Source organism: Aristolochia californica, unplaced genomic scaffold (assembly GCF_029961685.1).
Source record: "Aristolochia californica isolate CCGP_79_NKW_82.1479 unplaced genomic scaffold, dmAriCali1.0.hap1 SCAF_7, whole genome shotgun sequence".
NCBI classification, from domain to species: domain Eukaryota; kingdom Viridiplantae; phylum Streptophyta; class Magnoliopsida; order Piperales; family Aristolochiaceae; genus Aristolochia; species Aristolochia californica.
The window spans coordinates 39,215,302-39,234,674 of NW_027182268.1; the positions used below are offsets into that span (position 1 = coordinate 39,215,302).

The 19,373-nt window shown below is 37.4% G+C and overlaps 2 protein-coding genes across 2 annotated transcripts; one reads left to right on the plus strand and one right to left on the minus strand.

The window, feature by feature from the left end:
* Nucleotides 1-2,837: 2,837 nt before the first annotated feature.
* On the plus strand, nt 2,838-5,776 carry LOC137937446 (serine/threonine-protein kinase RHS3-like). The gene is made up of 2 exons (XM_068782506.1): nt 2,838-4,240; nt 4,922-5,776. The coding sequence occupies exons 1-2, from the start codon at nt 2,838-2,840 to the stop codon at nt 5,769-5,771; spliced, it is 2,253 nt and encodes a 750-aa protein (XP_068638607.1). The 3' UTR covers nt 5,772-5,776.
* A 3,893-nt stretch (nt 5,777-9,669) lies between these two features.
* LOC137937703 (alkane hydroxylase MAH1-like) lies at nt 9,670-11,515 on the minus strand. Its single transcript, XM_068782826.1, has one exon. It carries the CDS (start codon nt 11,454-11,456, stop codon nt 9,876-9,878), a length of 1,581 nt encoding a protein of 526 aa, XP_068638927.1. The 5' UTR covers nt 11,457-11,515; the 3' UTR covers nt 9,670-9,875.
* Nucleotides 11,516-19,373: the final 7,858 nt, after the last annotated feature.

Genomic DNA, 19,373 nt, shown 5'->3' on the forward strand with positions numbered 1-19,373 from the left:
TATGTCTCCGATTATACACTAAGATGATCTCATACTCATTAGTTAATATATAACCATATTTTAAATTTGTTTAAGTAAAAATGTAAGTAGTTATTTCATATAAATTGTTAAAATTAAAATTAAAATTAAAATAACTTACTTGTCAATAAACTATTTAATTATATAATGGAATGTTATAGTATATAATTATGATTTATCTAGTAATTTTTTAGTTATTTAATTAATCTAGCTAATTAGATTAACTCCAAAAAATTTATAGTCATACCCAAGTCTTAAAGGATGCTAGTGTAATAATTCAAAACATACACATTTATGTAGAGGATAGTGTAACTCCATTTAAGATGATTTAGTTTTATTTATTTAGCTTTGTTGGAAGATAGGGCCCAAGTCCACACGACCAAATAAGGCTCACAAGATGGGCCCAAACCCATAAGAAGTAGGACCCACCATGATTACCACGAGCTGACATCCTTATCACATCAGTTGAAAGATTAAGAAAGACTCATAAAGCCATATTTATCTTATGGTTACGCTCTAGAGGAGTTTTAGTTTTAGTTATTTAATTATGTTATGATTTATCTTTAAGTGTTAAAGTTTGGGTGTAATCGGGACAAATGTAGTTTTATTGTAATTAGACTCTACTACCTTCCTCTATTATAAATTGAGGTTCATGTACACTAATTATAGATTAATATTTATATGATTGAATAATATTCTAATGACCTTAGATGATTTTAAATTCAACGTTATTTAGTGTTTTTATGGCCATTTGAATAAATGAAAGGATTTTAAATTTAATTCCATTGTTTATTAACACGCTTAAAACGTCTTTTACCTGTGATTGAAAAAGGTTAGAATAAGTTCATTGTAAATAGCATTGAAAGGTTAGCTTGAAACTTAATATTTTCGACTACCAAAATAGCACATAATGTGCCAATAGTATATTATGTATATCAATAACATTCACAAAATTAAACAATTTTTATAGATTATAATAACAATAAATATTACCAACAATAACAAAAATAAATCGTGAAAAATATATAAGTAGCCATTTGAAACCGAATAAGAGATAACCCTAAACCCTAAATCCCTTGAACAACCAAACCTATGTTGGGTCTTAAAACCTGAACTTAAAAAAAAGACATGGGTCTAATCTATGTAAAGTCTATATTCCTTTATGTTTTACTTAAAAAATGTGATGCATTTATACTAGGTCGGGAGGCCCTTGAACGACCAAACACACTTGACTATGTAAAAATTCATCAACCAATCAGTTGAGTCATCCATAAGAATAAGTCTCCTCTGATTCCTCTTAATCGTCCTTCTATTTAGGTGATTCTTGTTGTAAAATTGTATATAAATATTACTCTAAATCAATACAATATCGTGGTTCAATTCAATATTTCATATGGCATAAAAGCATAATTTATATTCAACAAATACGATGCATTTATCTTTTTAGTACAAATCTCTAATTTATCCGAATGTCAATGTAATTCATTTGCTCAAGCACAAAATCTCAATATTAGAGAACTCTTATAATAATAACATTACATTTATCTTGTATAATCATGCGTTATTCCATATAAGTAGAAGTCACGTTGATTGGTTGACGACATGAAATCACTCATGACTCGTAAGTCCAAATTAGAGTTTAATGGTAGGTGTCGTTACGGTTGCGGCCGTGTCTTCCTCGTCTCTCCCATTCTTCCTCACGTCTCTCTCCTTCTCAGCTTGCCTATTTTTGTATAATGGCCTTTCTTATTTCCCTCTGTTTTATCTCCTCTTTGACTCTTCTCAACGCTTTTATCTCCCGACCGCACGAAATCCAGGACGAGGTCGATTACCAGAGCCACCGAATTCCGTTAATGGGTTACGCGGGAAAGAAACTCATCGTCCCAACGTACATTCTCTGTCTTTCAGATTTTCTTGGTCGATGGCGTAATATGAAATTTTGTTTCGAGTGATGCACAGGCGAAGCATTAGAAGATGTGTAAAAGATCGAAAGCTGCAAGTTCGTCACATAATTCGGTCTGAATTGCTTCCGTTCCGGTTCGTATGCTAATAATCCTTTCCTTTGGTTTGAGAAGATGGAACTTTTGATTACGCAACTTTTGCTTCTATCATAAGTCTGTTTTGTGTTTTTTTTTTATTTCTTCTCCGTCAAGTAATGCTGATCATTTTTTTGCATCGACTGTCATTGGTTTTCTGCGTACGAAATATAACATTTTTTAATATCTGTTCTTTCATTTATTTGTTTTTTTGTAATAGTCCGGCTGCTTAATGCTTTGGTATGTTCTTGCTATTTTTCTGCTTAATCTCCTTTCTCCGTATACCATGCTTGTTTAACATTTCACTCCATGTATTTTTAAACTTTTAGCGTGACTTCTTAATTACCATCTAGATTGTTCGACCATGAAACAAAAGAAACCGTTTAACCTAATTTGCGTTTGATATAGATTCTTAAATTTGTTCAAATAATGTAGCTTATTAAATACTAATATTCTTGGAATCATTCGGTAAACTTTTGAGAGGAATCTGAGGCTTTTGTTTATGTCTCATCAGAAATATCGGACAGTCTTGTTTCCACATACCACCCGCCTGAAGTTTGTTCTCCATATAAGCGACAGAACATGTTTAAGGTATCTTTCTCATTTTTTATGTTGTCTTGTACATTTCTTTCTTTTTATCATTTCAGCAAAACTTATTTCTGTTCATGAAGTTACCTGGAGATCTATTTTATGTGCAACTAAAGTTTGTAGTTGCTAGATACAGAGAAAATTGAAAAATATCATTACTATATATTGGATGCTTGCCTGTTAGCTAATTCAGTGATGCCCCCTAGAGTGGTTGTGGTATATCCTTGCTTAGCACTTCACTGCATTAATTTTCTTTGTCATACATTCTGCCTGATTGTTCTTGTGCAACAACCTATCATTTTATTTAAAAAGGATCACTTTGAATTACAGAGAGGCAGCAATCTTCTGGGAAAGACATCATATGAATCCAAAAAGGTAGAACTTCTTAATGAAGCTAGTAATAACGGCAAGCGCCAACCAGAACCAGGTGTACAGACTGCCACAGATGGGGTGACAGCTATTACAAACACAAAGGCAAGCGATCCTACAATAACACCAGACCCAAAGTTAAGTGATACAACAACAATAAGTACAAATTCAAGTGATACTGCTACTGGGTGGAGCACTAAATCATTTGATGCACCTAGGAAGAAAAATTTGAAAGCAGAGGCAGGAAATCTTACACACAGTGATTCATCAACAACAATAAAACCAACACCAAGTGATGCAACCAAACCGACAAAATTGACATCAAGCAATGCATCAAAGGCAACAAAATCTATCTCAAGTGATGCCTCAAAGACAACCAAATGGATATCGAGTGAAGCATCAAAAACAGCAACAGCAACAGCAACACCAAGTGATGCATCAAACACAACATATGCACAGTCAAGTGATGCACCAGAATCAATTGATATATCGAAGCACATAAATGTGAAATCTAGTGAGAGTACAACTACGAACCGCAAGTTAAATGATGCTTCAAAGTTACCAACTTCTAAATTAAGTGATGCATCAAAGCCACCAAAATTGAGTGACACAACAACTACATTACATGGAAAGTTAGGTGATTCTACTACCGTGACAAGCACACTGCCAATTGATTCATTAAAGACCACAAATATAAAAACCAGTGATCCAACATCCACAAGCAGTGCCCACTCAACTGACTCAAAAGTGCCTGATGCCTCGTGTATCAATAGTAGCAAAGGGAGTTGCATTAGTATCCGGAGTAACAGCCTTGACAGCACAATTAGTGGACAATTCAAGCCTCATACTGGTGGTGACGGACAGTGGGAAGCAATCCAGTTGGCCGGCTCTAGAGAATCTCCTATTGGCCTCAGTCATTTTAGGCTTCTTAAGCGTCTTGGTTATGGTGATATAGGAAGTGTTTATCTGGTTGAGCTCAGAGGAACTAATACCTATTTTGCTATGAAAGTTATGGACAAGGCCTCACTTGTCAATAGGAATAAGCTGCTGAGGGCGCAGACTGAAAAAGAGATTCTAGGCCTTCTTGATCACCCATTTCTGCCAACTTTATACTCTTATTTCGAGACAGATAAGTTTTATTGTCTGGTTATGGAGTATTGTAGTGGGGGTAATCTCCATTCTCTTCGGCTGAAGCAACCCAGCAAGTATTTTACCGAGCAAGCTGCAAGGTGAGCTTTTCCATTGCAGTCTTTTTTGTATTCATTTTATATATCCTGTATTGTGTTTCCCCAGTTATGCACTCTACTCTTTGTATGTAACTTGCATTGGATTTAAATTGTCGAGTTGAATTTGGTTATGTTCTTCTTCCATGTTTGTTAGTTGTCTTCCTAAACAACTGCATTCTGCCGCTTATATGTGGCATTTTCGGGACCCTTGCTTTCCATGTTTGAATATTTCGTCTACTTATGTTCTTTGAGAGTCTTTTTTGTGCTGCTTAATGTAAGGGGACATATTTTTATCACCCTAAATAATAATGGCCCTAGCTACAAGCATGTGGACATGGTTTTGACTTTAGAGTTTGACCTAGGGGCCTCTAGTCTATGATAATGAATTTACCGGATTAAAATATTCTACTTGATTTGGTGATTAATAGTTTTTGGATGGTTTATCATTTGTCTCCTGAATCTTTCTTCATCTATTCTGCAATTACCCTGAACCGTACATTTTCACATTATAAATTTAAAGCATTTGCTTGATGTGAACTCTATTAAACAATCTATGGAAAGACTTGCGGGCAAAACATTTTTTCTGTTATTAAGTGGTTGAATCCAAACAAGAACTGATATTTTTTTAGTTATTTTATCTGACTAGTTCATTTGGTCCTGTGTTTCTGGTTTTTCTTTAACCAGATTTTATGCTTCCGAGATACTCCTAGCCCTTGAGTACTTGCACATGCTTGGAATTGTGTACAGAGACCTGAAGCCAGAGAATGTGCTCGTGAGAGAAGGAGGCCACATTATGCTCTCCGATTTTGATCTTTCACTACGCTGCTCTGTTAACCCAACTCTTGTTAAATCCTCATCTGTCCATGGAAGTGCTACTGGGGGTCATGGGATCCTTGACAGCGACTTCCCCCTGACTGGCTGCATTCAGCCCTCGACCTTCTTTCCCCGCATTCTTCCGAAGAAGAACCGCAAGACTAAATCAGATTTTAGCCTTGTAGCCGGGGCCTTGGAATTGATGGCAGAGCCTACACATGCACGGTCAATGTCGTTTGTAGGAACCCATGAGTATTTAGCACCAGAGATCATAAGCGGTGGTGGTCATGGTAGTGCAGTGGATTGGTGGACGTTTGGTATTTTTTTATATGAATTGCTTCATGGGACAACCCCCTTCAAAGGTGCAGGAAACCGAGCAACCCTGATCAATGTGATGGGTCAACCTCTACGGTTTCCAGAATCTCCAGTTGTGAGTGGGGTAGCGCAAGACCTCATTCGTGGCCTTTTAGTGAAGGATCCACAGAGGAGAATTGCCTACAAAAGGGGTGCCACCGAGATTAAACAACACCCTTTCTTTGATGGGGTGAACTGGGCTTTGGTGAGGAGCAACACAGCACCAATTATTCCGGATCCTGTGGATTTATCGGCATTCGCCAGTAAGGATGCAGCTAACATGGACAAGAAGGCCTTGGAAACTAGCAAGCCTGCAAAAAAACCTAGTTCTAGTGATTCGTCATACCTTGACTTTGAGTACTTTTAGAGGTAAAGAGGCTGCTGCTACTGATGTCCTTGTTCACTCCATTGAAGGAGATTAAAGGAGGAAGGCAAGCAAAACAATTGTTATATTATTCATTCATTTGATTCATACACTAGTGATAGAAAGGGTGGACAGCATCTGCGCTGCTCGATTCATTTGGGTCAACAAGGAAGATTTTGATTCAATTCTTTGCTAACACCACAAAAAAATTGGCATGGATCCATGTCGATATTGTTCTATAATCTGTACAAGGCCTTTTGTTATTTTTTTCTTCTTTTTGTATAATCCTTACAAATGCCAACATTTTTATTGCTCATAGGGTTGAGCATAGCTTTGTACATGTAAGTGCTGTCAAAGTTTTAATAATGATTCAAAATTTCCCCTTGTCTCTCCTTCTCATCTTTCCTGTTTTTCTATGACTTTTCTTATTTCCCTCTGTTTGATCTCCCTTTGACTCTCCTCAACGCTTTTATCTCCAAACCGCTGGAGTTGATCAATTATCAGAGCCACTGAGTTCCGTTTACAGTTTATGCGGGAAAGAACCTCATCATCAAAATGCACACTTTCTGTCTTCAGATTTTCTTGGTTGAGGGGGAAAATGAAGTTTAGTTTCGAGTGGTGCACAATCGAAGCTTTAGGAGATGGGTAAAAGATTGAAAGCTGCAAGTTCATCTTTTAATTCAGTTTGAATTGCTTTTTTGCTGGTTCGTATTGTAATTCTTTCTTTTAGTTCAAGAAGATGGAATTTTCGATTAATCAAGTTTTACTTTTATCTTAAGACTTTTTTTTTTCTGTTTATTTCTTCTCCATCATATAAAACTGAGATGTTTTTTGAATTGCCTGTCATTTGTTTTCTGCTTATGAAATATAACATTTTAATATATTTTCTTTCATTTCTTTGGTTTTTTTTCAATAGTCTGGCTGCTTAATGCCTTGGTATATATTAACCAGAAATTAGATTCATAATTACCATTTAGATTGTTCAACCGTGAAACAAAAGAAACATAGAACTCTAAGGTGAAGGTTAACTTCCTACCATTTCATGAGGAACATACGACCATAAAAAATAATTAAAATACCTGTACATATATATTTCAACTCTCCCCTTGAAGTTGGAGCGTAAATAGTGAATAGTCCCAACTTGTTACAAAATACTAAATATTTACGTCTTCCAAGGGGTTTGATTAATACATCATCAAGTTGTTCCTATGATCTCACATAAGGTATAAAACCCTTCCCTAACATTGTAATATCTCTGATAAAATGGTAATCTACCTCAATGTGTTTGGTTATTTATTGGATTACTCGTTATAAAACTATTACCTTATTGTCACACTTCATAACCATAGGATTTGTAATATGGAATCCTAACTCAGTAAGAACTGATTTTACCTACACGAGCTTACTCACTGTATGACTCATTGCTCTATACTCTGCTTTTGCATGGGATCTTACAACTACACTTTATTTTTTACTCTTCCAACTAACCAAGTTACCTCCAACAAAGAAATAATATCCAATTGTGGACCTCTTTTCTATCTTGGATCCTACATAATCTGCATTTGAGTATCCTAAAATATCAATTTTTCCATGAAGAGTGAATAATAGACCTTTTTTAGGAGAACCTTTCAAATATTTAAGGATTCTATGAGTAGCTTCAAAATGTATTTTGTGCGGATTCTCCATGAATATGTTTGGCTTAGTAATAGTGTCATAGATTAACTTACCCACTAGGTGGTTGTATTGCGTTATCCTCAAGCTTAGGACTTTGATCATCATGGAGACTAGTATTGGTTTCCATAGGAGTATCTACTAGATATGCATCTAATAATCCATACTCTTGTAACATATCTAAAATGTACTTCATTTTTTATAGAACAATACCTCTTTGGCTTTGGGCCACCTCAATACCAAGAAAGTGCTTCAGCTATCCAAAATTCTTTGTTTGAGAATGGTTTTCCAAAATTCTTTAACTTGCAATGGCTATATTATCACTCAAGACAACAACCATAACTTGTCTTTTTAACACAAACATAGAATGATCACAATGACTTCTCATAAAAACAAAATTCATAACTAATTAGTTAAAAAATTTTAAACTAAGCATGGGGACTTTGTTTTAGACTAATAATAGCTTTCTGCAATTTGCGCACATTTTCAGTTTTTTTTTAGTAACATACCCAGGAGGTTACTCCGAATATATATCCTCTTGTAAATCACCATGAAGAAATGGGTTTTTGAAATCCAACTAATGTAAGGGCTACCCTTTATTGACTGTGATAAATACCGAAATCCTGCTAAAAGTAAAATAGGTGAGAAGGGAAAGTGGTTCAAATGCATCAATCCCATAGTTTGGGTGTATCTTCTAGCCACCAAACGGGCCTTATACCTTTCAACACTTCCATCTATTTTGTATTTAATTGTATATACCCAACAATATCTGTCAATGGTAGCATCCTCAGGTAAGTCACAAAGTGTCCATGTAACCCTAGAATGCAAGACCTCTATTTCCTTATTTGTAGCTTGTTTCCACTTAGGTGACCACCCAAAGGCATCTTACATGGTATGAGGAATAAAATAAGTAGACAAAGACTGTGCAAATAATTTTTAGGACAGTAACAAAAAATCAAAGGACACATATTTAGAGACTACACATGACCTTTTTCCCTTTTTGAGTTCAACTAGTAAGGTGGATTTAGAGAGCTCAAAATTTGCAGATGAAGAATTCATTGGTGGGATATGAGAAGGAGGCTTTGTTTGACGCCCACGTTGTTGTTGATATATTTGCAATGGCTTCAAAGGTGATGGTGGTGGATGCATGGGTGGAGTACCTGCACTAGAACCATCCATAGTAGCTATAGGAACTGAATTTTGGACTATTTGTAGAAGGAAAATAATAATCTTTGCTGCTACTTTGTTACTATCCTTGGAGCCGCTACAAACAATACAAAATTAAACCTTCTCGCAAGCACCTAATGGAGGCAAGTTACAAAATTAAGGGTAGTCAATTGAGAAAGTTTTAGTACACTCATCAAATTAAACAAAATTTAAATTAAGCTAGTACGTGGAAATTGAATCAAAGGACCAAATCAAAATATGACCTCACATCACTTGAAATAATTTTATTTATTTTTTGTACGTCACAAATATGAAAAAAGGTGTTTTTCTTCTTTGAACCGATTTCGTGCTTTGACAAATTGCAAAGACGACGTAAAATTAGCCTATTTCTTAAAAAAGGAAAAAAAATCTAATATAATATTCCATTCTATTATAAATTACTAGGCAAGAGTAGGGGTAAACTTGTGTACCTAAAAACGAAAATAAAAAAATTGAAAAGATAAATAGATATTTTCAATGAGATAAATAAGTAAAAATAATGTTCAAATATGGCCTTCTCATATTTTGTATTTTAGAATAAGTCCTATTATATTCTATATTTTCTATTGCAACAAAATTTCAAATACAACCAATGGAATCATCAAATCTGAGGATAAGAAACAAAATTTATTTACAATAACAATAAAGAACTCTTATGTAGGCCCCACTTAAAAATTGTGAATTAAATTGGAAATTCCCTAATAAGGAGGATTATCAGTGAATTAACCTAAACACAATAGTGCAGGCCAGGACAAGAGAGCATAGTCCTCTTCATCAATCCTCGTAACTTTCTACATGTGTCAAGAAAAGACGTAAGATGGGACAACCAGTTGACCCATTAAAGATGAATTGAATTCTTCACTTCATTTCAAGTTCATTGTGGATTAACCCCCTATATGTCTCATCTTCGTAACCACAGCAACCAACCATCTGGATAAGTTTAAGACCTAATTTTTATGGTTTTTTTTTTATCAGCTTAGGAGTTTTTGTGTAGGAGGCAATATTGTTACGACAAACCTGGTAATTAACACATAATTTTCAATTAATTTTGTCTTACGAATAGAAAATAATGACAATTCATGACAAATGAAAAATTTACAATACCTTCACTGTCAAACCTCCGTCCGTCTCGAGAGAAAATCCAAAAAAGAAAGAAAAGCTGAAAATAACACAAGAAGTAGGAATGTCTGTTATCAGCTGATGATACAGACGTATACGATCTCATTATCATTAAGCACATCTTCGTGCCATCTTCGCCATCAAGCCATTCTTCATCTGTAAGGTCACGGAGACGGCGGGCGTTGCCTTCTGGCCTTCCACCACCCTGATATGAAAGTTATGGAGCAACGAAGCCACCACCACCTTCATCTGAGTGAAAGACAGATCCCTCCCCAGACAACTTCGGGGACCTGTACTGAATACTAGGAACTTGCTATGCAACATGTCGTAGTTAAAGCTTCCTTCTTCCGTTAACCATCTCTCCGGCTTGAATTCGAGGTAGTTATCGCCCCAGACGCTCTCCATCCTCCCCATGGCGTACAGGGTTACGATGATTCTCATCCCTGGTACGACTCGTTGGCCGGATGGAAGAGTGTCTGGCTTTTCGACGCCCTTGAGCACGAGCGGGACGGAGGGGTAGAGCCTCAGGCATTCGCATAGGGCCGCGTGCAGGTATGGTAGACCACTCACCTCGTCTGCCTCGTACACCTTGAATTTCTGGGGCGGACCTGCTTCTTCTTTCTTGTTTGCGAGATTGGCCGTTTTTAGTTCCTTCATAATTTTTTCTTCCACTTCTGGGTTCCTGGAGAGCTCCCAGAAGAGCCAAGTGAGAGCAGCGCTGGTCGTATTTCTCCCGGCGGCCAACATATTCAATATGGTGTCACGGAGGAAGTTGTCATCAGACTTGAGCTTCTCCATTTCGGGATCGTCCGTCGGGTGGCTCATGTAGGCTGTCAGTAAATCAACTTGTTCTTTAGCTTTGGCGTCGTCGTCCCTGAACTGGGCTTCCTTCAACTCCCGTCTTCGAGTAGTGATGAGGTTGGCGAGGACATGGTTTATGGTCTTCCATGCTCGGGCCATCTTCCTTTCGTTGCCAACCTTGAGCCACCTTTGCAGCTTCCACATTGAGTTCGGGATGACGTGACGCCGGAGGATCACCTCATTAGCGTCCTCCATGGCTTTCACGAACGGGACGACAGGGAAAGTTGGGTAGAGACAACCCGGATCGACGCCACACATCAGAATACAAGAGACGTCAAAGGTGTATCTCTGGAACACGTCCTGCAAGTCCACAGCGAGGTCTCTCTGGGCCATGTGATCGAGAAGAGGAACGAGCCCCTTCTCGACCTTGTCCCTGCTGGTCTTCGCAACCAGCTGCCGGAATCCCTTTTGACGGAGGAGTTTGTGAGCCCATTTACGCTGGATTTGCCATGAATCGGAGTCCGCATTCAGGATGCCGTCACCGAGAATGTCGAAGAGTTGGGCGTAGTCATGGCCTTTAGGATAGTTGGTGAAGTTGGTCCTGCTGGAAATGTAGCTGGTGTTCTCCGGGTCGCACGTGAGTAGCATATGCAACTGCGAGAAGGGCGGGCCTTTGACCACGACGGTGCCACCTCTCCTCTGCAGGAGGTCCGTGCACCAGTCATGTAAACGACTGATGTTTGAGATGATTCGAAGTAAAGGCCACTTCTTCACGACTCTGCTCTTGTTCAAACTGAACGATCGAACGATGAAGAGGCTAATCGGGACAAGAATGATTTCTGGATAGGCCTGGAAGAAGGCTAAAAGGCTCGTGAACCGGGCAAGAACCATGATGATCTCTTTGGTCGTTCTAGCCGCAGAAAAGGAGATTATTCATGGCCTGAGCCAGGGAAAACTGATTGCTGTACATGACCCATGGATGCTCTATCTAAATAGCAGAGATTGGAACAACCTGTTGTAAATGCAACGGAAGAAAATTACAACCGTGTCCTCTATTTTTGCTCTAGTGGCTCGAATCTTTTGAGCATTTCATTGTTGGTGGAAGAGTTGGTCAGAGTTAATTGAATCTGGTGGATACAATAACTACTCGGTAGTCTTCGTTCCCAACCTCACTTGATGCAGCTGTTAAGCTAACCACGATTCAAGGAGAGACAGTCTCTCCAGCGACATCTGCAATCTATCATATAAATGAAGGAGTCGATCAATCCAGACCAGCATGTGGATTCAAAAAATTGCCCCATACTCTTACCATATCTCCTTCACAAGGTCTGATTCCTTAGTTTTAAGAGAAATCTTCATAGACCTTTATCTATCTCCCTTTGTAAAAAGGTTCTCTTTTGTAAAGAGACGTTGAACATAGCTGTATAACTTCTACATTCTATCCTTAGATTAATCAGACTATAATTCTTTTGAAATTCAAACTTAAATTCTAATTTTTAATATGGTATTTAGAGCTAATGTTTTAAGGAATAGTCCCACAAGGATTAGTGAGTACAAATATATTGAATTTATTAGTTAAAAAAGACATTTCTAAGTTGGCTACTAATTTTGGGATGAGCTTTGGACCCAACTTTACATAGTATTAGAACATGTACTCTTATCTGGGCCTCCACTCAAATTATCGTGGAACATCAAAAGAGGGCCTACACGCGGGGGGAGTGTTGAGGAATAATCCCACATGGATTAGTGAGTAACTTCTGGAAATGTCTTGGTCTTAGTTATGCTTATGAGTTCTTCGTGAATGCAATTTTTGTACAACCACCGTTCCTACATTTGAAGAGCTTCTTCCTATGCAGATCTCCCAAGAACTTTGATTCAAGGCATCTTCCGTCTCTCTGGTAAGTGCTTTTGCTGTAACTTCTCCAAAATCTATGAATAAAACTTCCCTACAGTTGAGGGGGAGTGTTAAGGAATAGTCCCACATGGATTAGTGAGTACAAAAATATTGAGTTTATTAGTTGGGAAGGAGGTTTCCTAAGATGACTAGTCATTTTGGGATGGGCGTTGGACCTAACTTTACAATGTTTTCCTACGTTTTAGGGAATTTTTATCCCATGTACATCTCCGTATTCTCCCTTTTCTACGTTTTTTTTTCTTTCCTCCAGCAATTTCTACATCTTCTCTTCCCTCTCACGGTTTTTGGTTTCTTCTCATACGCCCTCTCACAAACAACCTCATTTCTAGTTGTTTTTTCATGGTACTTAACAACCGAACTCCTCTTCCTCAACATCCATCTTAGTCACTTCCATTATTGTCTTAATCTTCGTCAAACTCAGTGACAATAGCTTTGTCCTCTGGTGAAATCAACAAGACTATTCTCTGTGCTTGAAGTTTGGATGATCATGTTGACACAAAGTCTCTCCCTCCACCATGTTTTCTTTCATCTAGCAACACTAGTACAAACCTGAATTTTCTTCAGTGGGAGCATCGAGAACATCTTCTCATCAGTTGGCTAAAAGCCACTATATCCAAACATGCTCTAGGACATGGCATTGGTCTTCTCTCTACCAAAGAAATATGGGATTAATATGCAACAATCTTTGCAAATCAATCCAAGATACGAGAATTACATCTCTATCAACGACTTCAAACAATTAAGAAAGGTGAAGATACGTCCATGTCTAAGTATCTTATCAAGTTCAAGTCGATTTCTGATATACTAGCAGCCATTCAAGAATGTGTCTCTGATGACGATGACACCTTCTAGGAATGTCTTGGTCTTAGTTATGCTTATGAGTTCTTTGTCAATGCAATTTTTGTAAAACCACCGTTCCTACATTTGAAGAGCTTGTTCCTATGCAGATCTCATCTTCCTTCTCTCCGATAAGTGCTCTCACTGTAACTCCTCCAAAATCTATGAATAAAACTTCCAAACGACAACAACATTTAGGAAACAAGCCTTTCTCCTCTGGCCGGCATTTTAAAAGCAAGTCGACTGGTAGCTCTTTCTCTTTTAATTTAGTATCAAACCGGTCCAAACCTTCTATGAAAGGGGATAACAAAGACATCGTTCGATATCAGATCTGCTGCAAGCCCAATTATGCCGTCCTTGAGTGTTGGCATAGATTTAATCATAATCTATCAAGCTGACCTGGGACCTGTTGCTCTAGCATCATGCTCTTTGGAAATCAAGGATGAACAATGGTACCATGATTCACGGGCTACTTCTCATTTGACTCACTACTTGGGTGTGTTCTCTTCTTTAGCTCCTTACAATGGTTCAAGCCAAGTGATAGTTGAAAATGGTTCCTCTATTCCTACCCATTCTTGTGGTTCCATCTCCAGAAAACTCATTTACTCTTTCTGATACTTTATGGGTATGTTTGGAACCCTATGGAAAAGAAAAGAAAATGAGAATTTGACCATTATTATTCCCAAAAATAGTTAATGAAAAGGAGAATTTGATCATTATCTCATTTTCACTAACTATTTTTTGGAATAATAATAGTCATTTTCTTTTCTTTTGTTTTCTAGGGGTTCCAAAAAGACCCTATATGTTCCTTCTATAAGAAAGAATCTTATGAATTTACTTTTGAAAGTGATTGCTCTCTTGAATTTTTTTGCTCACTCATTTTTATGCCAAGTGTTTGCAGATTAGGAGGGTCCTCTCTCCAAGCAAAAGCTACTTGGCAAGAGATTGACACATCCTCCCGCTACTTGTTTACTGCCTTTTGCTAATTCTTGTGACTTGTATGTGGATTGTCAAATGGCTAAAAGTCATAAAATTGAATTTTTTTCATAGTAATAGAGATCTGTTCATGGTTTTAAATATTATGTTATTTTCATAGATGAATAATCTCGATATACATGGTTTTATCCCTTAAAACAAAAATCTGATGTCTTTCATCCATTTATATCTTTTAAGAATATAACAGAACTCCAATTTAGTTTTAAGGTTAAAACTTTGCATTATGATAATTTGTCCTTATACTCTAGAGCAAAATGGAGTGGTGAAAAGAAAACACTGACATATTATGGAGGCAAGTTTTGCTTAATGTTCCAGAGAAATACTCTTCCTACCTCATGTTTGATGCTTTCTCCACTATTGTTTACCTAATAAATCAACTTCCTTCTAATGCTATTCATGGTAACATACCTTTCTTTATCACAAAACACCTCTTTATCCACACTTACACACTTTTGGTTGCATTTGTTTTCTATACCTAAAATCACACATGAAATCTAAGTAAATGTATATAAATGCTATCATCCAAATAGTAGTCATCTTGACATATTGTGTTTGATGAATCTTAATATCCATTCGTTATTACTATACATTATTCTCTTTCCTTTCTTTTGTATGATAAAAAGCTTCTCACCTAACTTCGAACCTACCGTGAGATTTTGTTAACTTCGAAGACAATGTGGCATCCCCTCACTCTTCACTGCCAACCCCCACCATGCATATGTGATACTGTTTACAATTCATGCATGACCCTGCAAAGGTTTGCTATACCGTAGTTAAGAAATCCATTGGGTATCTCAAAGAAAAATCCCATTTCACCTAATCAGTTAATTTAAATGAGAACCATTTCACTCAAGTGTTTCACCTAGTCGAGTAAAAGTTGTTATTTGCAAGTACATTACCCAATTTACATTATTAACTACTAATATTAAAATAATATATATTTATCAAAACACGTAATTAAATACGATCAAATATCAGATAGTAATGGTCAAGTTGCCACATAAGGGAGCCTATATATATGAGAGAAAGAAAAAGAGAGAGAAGACCCTCCCCTCTAAGAGAAAGGAGGAGGAGGTCTTGCTCAAAAAATGGCCTTCTTGCTAGGGGTGGCACCAAGCCAAACTGGTTGACAAATCGTTTGAGATCGGCTTGAAAAAAACTTGGCTCAGTTTAGTTTTTACTTGAACTCGGTTAGAGCTCAAACTTGAATTAAGACTCGTTAAAAATAACAAGCCAAACTCGAGATTTTCAAAGTTCGGCTTGTTAGTTCATGAGTTGACTTATTAGCATATTTTTTTTTTTATGAAAATACCCTTTACTCTAATTTCTCTCGTCAATTCCCTCTTTAGTTGGTTAATAGTTACCCTTATTAACCTCAAACCTCAAAGATGATCAATCGTTCAACCCTTTTAGGTTCTTCAATAACTAATGTTGTTATTTGCTAATGGAATAAACACTATTGATGAAGGTATTTGTTCTTTCTTTTAGGTCTATTAAGTTGTTTATCATATTAATATGCTCCATTTCAAAGTCTCGAAATCCTCTCTGATAGCTTGAAGTTCAATGGTACAAAATCATTACAATATTCTCTTTATTTAATTTTTGTAGTTTTAAGTGTAAGTAGGAGTTTGAACTCAACTCGAGCTCAAACTCAAACTCTATTAAAAAATTTGGGCTCGAACTCGATTGCAATGTGGCATTTAACAAGAAGCCCCCACTATGATGAGATATATGCTGACAAATACAGGATTGCAGACTATACCATCTGGCAATACATTTTTCTTTCTTGCATCGCCCATGAAAGCCCCGGCCGACGTAGACATGTTGGCTTCGTTATAAATATTTAGTCTATGCATGGCACTGTTGTAATTTATTACTCATTTATAGCTCTACGGTTTACCAGAGGAGAAATAGTAGCAGTAAAGTCTTGGACTGAGAGCGAGCGGTCCAGCCGATCCCCTCCCTCCGTCTTTCTCAACTATCTTTCATTGCAACAAATGTTCTGACCTAAAAGGCCCGAATCTATTTATTACTAGAACAGACTCACCAATTTCTCTAGGTCGATTCATTGATTTGCAGAGAAGAATTTAAAATCTTCTCTGTCACTTTATGTTTCCCTTAACGAGAGAGGGGACCAGACAAGAGACAACCCAACTCATCAGTATAAGTTATTAGCAGCAACTATTTTATTATATTAACAGCTTTCCGTCCCTCTCTATTCTCTGCTCCAGTGACAGGACTCTTGCCCAATTCAGAGCCACTAACTTGAAAAGAACAGAAAAAACATTAGAAGTAGAAGAGCAGCTATACCTGATTCCTGTCTCTTGGCTAGAAATGCGTAGCACTCACTCGAGGAGTTAAAGCCCTGGAATAAAAAAATTCATGTGGCCAAAAGTCCTAGAACGTGCCCTCCCCTCCCTGTAGGGTCTATTTCTTCCTTAAACTTGATACCTTATTCCCATGGGTTTTGAAGTCATGGTGGCTTAATCTTTTGATATGAAACTTCCACCCATCAACCCTGCCGACCAAGATATTATTACACATCATAAAGAGACAATACCCAAAATTTTTATGTCTATTGCAATGTATCAATTTGTGAATCAGAGACTGTATCAATTGCATTGCATTGCATTTCCATGTCAACTGAGAATTAGGAACATGTTTGTGCCCGGTCGGCTGCAAAAACTCACCTAAACTTTTGCCTATCGACTAAGAAAATTAAGTTTAAGTGTCAACAGATTGACTGCCCTTGATCTTTGGACCAGATTGATCAGTACGTTGAATTGGATTCAATAGGACTCAGCCATTAACTTTTGACAATTATCCAACCAGGTCACCATATGTGCAAAGTGGGAGGAGGGTCCTCCCTCACTTCCAAAAATAAATGAGGGAGCAAAGTTTTCTGATCCTGCTATTAGAAGTTGAACTGAACTATATATTTGCATTGATTAAATGTGGTATTTTTATACAGTTTAGAGCATAAATGATAAGTACAATTATGGAGAGAGGCCTGAATTTGGGGAGAGATTTGTAATAAAGGTTTTCGGTGGACATGGTTTGGAACCATCAATGTACCTAAGGAGACCATACCCGATATGGACGAGTTTGACCTAAGAGGGAGAGGTGTACAAAAAGACTAACTCTATAAACTTGACATGACAAAAAACAAATATTTTTTAAGTAGATGGGTCAAAACACAAGTAAGTACTTTGAGATAAGGAGTAACCAATAAATACACAAGGTTTAGACATTTTATCAAGTTTGTGAGACTTATATGGACGAAGACAAGGATAACATAAACAACCTAAAATCTTTAGTTTCGAATAAATTGGCGTTTGGTGAAAAAATAACTCATAGGGAGATGATAGATTGAGCGTAGGGGTTGACATCATGTTTATTAAATAGATAGCAGCGGCAAAGGCATGGACCAAAAGGTAATTGGAAGGGAGGCCTGAGAAAGTAAGCTAAGACTAGTTTTAACAATATGACGATGTCGTCTTTCTGAGTAGTCATTGTGTTCAGGTGTATGAGGTGGAGTGGTTAGGTGAGAAATGTCATTTAAAGAAAGGTAATCTTTGAGGCCCATATTTTATCCTCCATTGTCTGAATAAAGTGTGATAATTTTTGTTTTGAAGTAATTTTCCGCAATGGCCTTGTAACGAGCAAAAAAATCCTAAACTTTAGATTTTTAGTTTGAGTGGGTAAAACCATATGTATTTGGTATAATGATAAATGAAAATGACATAGTATTTGAAACCATCTTGTCACAGAACCGTAAAAGTCCATAAATCAGGAAAAATAATTTTAAGTGGTTGTGTAGAGATAAAAGATGAAGTTGAGAAGGGCATCGTATGACTTTTATTGCAAAGAAATGTGTGACACGAAAACTCTTTTGGCATATGAGTAGAATTTTTTTAATGATAATTAGAAAGAACGTGTGTCAAAATGGGAAGAGCGGGATGACTCGAGAGAAGGCAAGAATTGGATAAGCAAAAATTTATGAGCCGGCCATGATAAAAACGAAATACAGAACGACAAAGTAGAGGATATAATTTATATTGGAATCTCGATCGACTGCGCTAATCTCGGCGGGTCAGGAGGGCAGAGTTCGGAATCCTGCCGGAGATGGGTGGCTCGGCGGGTGATGGCAACGGCAGCAATGAGGAAGATTTGCGGCGACAACAATTTTCGTCCCGGACAGAGATTTGCGACTCTGATTTTGGGATTTCTTCTCAGTGACAGAGGAAGATCTGCGGCGACGACATGATTTTCGGGAGACACCGCAGGATTTTCGGCTCTGTTTCTTCAGCGACGGGTTCAGAAATTTTCTTTCGGCTCTGGTATCGGTGGTAGTGATGACGACACTCAGTGGACAGAGAGCTCTGTGACAGAGAGGTCTCGCTCTCTCCTTTCTCCTTCTACGGCTGCGGCGCAGGAAAAACGAGAGATAATGGAAGACGAAGGCTACGACTGCTCTTCCCCTGAGTCGCTAATCAAACTCTAATACCACTGATAAAAATAGAATACAAAAGAAGTTTATACTCTGCTTCAACGTCCTCTGTATTCCGTTTTTATCAGGCCACTCATACACTCCATCTCTAGTGGCCGGCTCATCTAGAAGAAGATGTTGCAAACATAGCTCTCATCGCCTCTGAAGATGTGGTATGCTTTGAACATGATAATGATGAGTTTGATGTAGAAAGATTGATTGAAAAATGTGAATATCTTCTTGAAAAAAATAAGAGTTTGATCAAGCTCCTCAATCTAGAAAAGTTGGGAAAAAAATGCAATTCACATCGAGACTGTTTCCAAATTATATGCCTTATGCCAAGAGTATGAGACCACCATGGTCAAGGTACACATTAAATGTGCTAAAAAGGATGAATGTCTCAATGTGCATAATGCTTGTGTAATATTAAATGAATATGAGGCCTTGAAGGCCATGTATGTCTTAGTATAAAAGGAAAAAAACTGTCTTGAAGGCCATATATGTCTCACTAAAAAAGGAAAAAAAAAACTGTCTTGAAGGCCATGTATGTCTCACTAAAAAAGGAAAAAAA

Bases quoted from the DNA above. Each gene is read 5' to 3' on its own strand.
- LOC137937446 (XM_068782506.1), top strand. From the start codon at position 2,838: ATGCCCCCTAGAGTGGTTGTGGTATATCCTTGCTTAGCACTTCACTGC. The intron at 4,241-4,921 runs GTGAGCTTTTCC...TTCTTTAACCAG, and splicing joins TTTACCGAGCAAGCTGCAAG to ATTTTATGCTTCCGAGATAC.
- LOC137937703 (XM_068782826.1), bottom strand. From the start codon at position 11,456: ATGGTTCTTGCCCGGTTCACGAGCCTTTTAGCCTTCTTCCAGGCCTAT.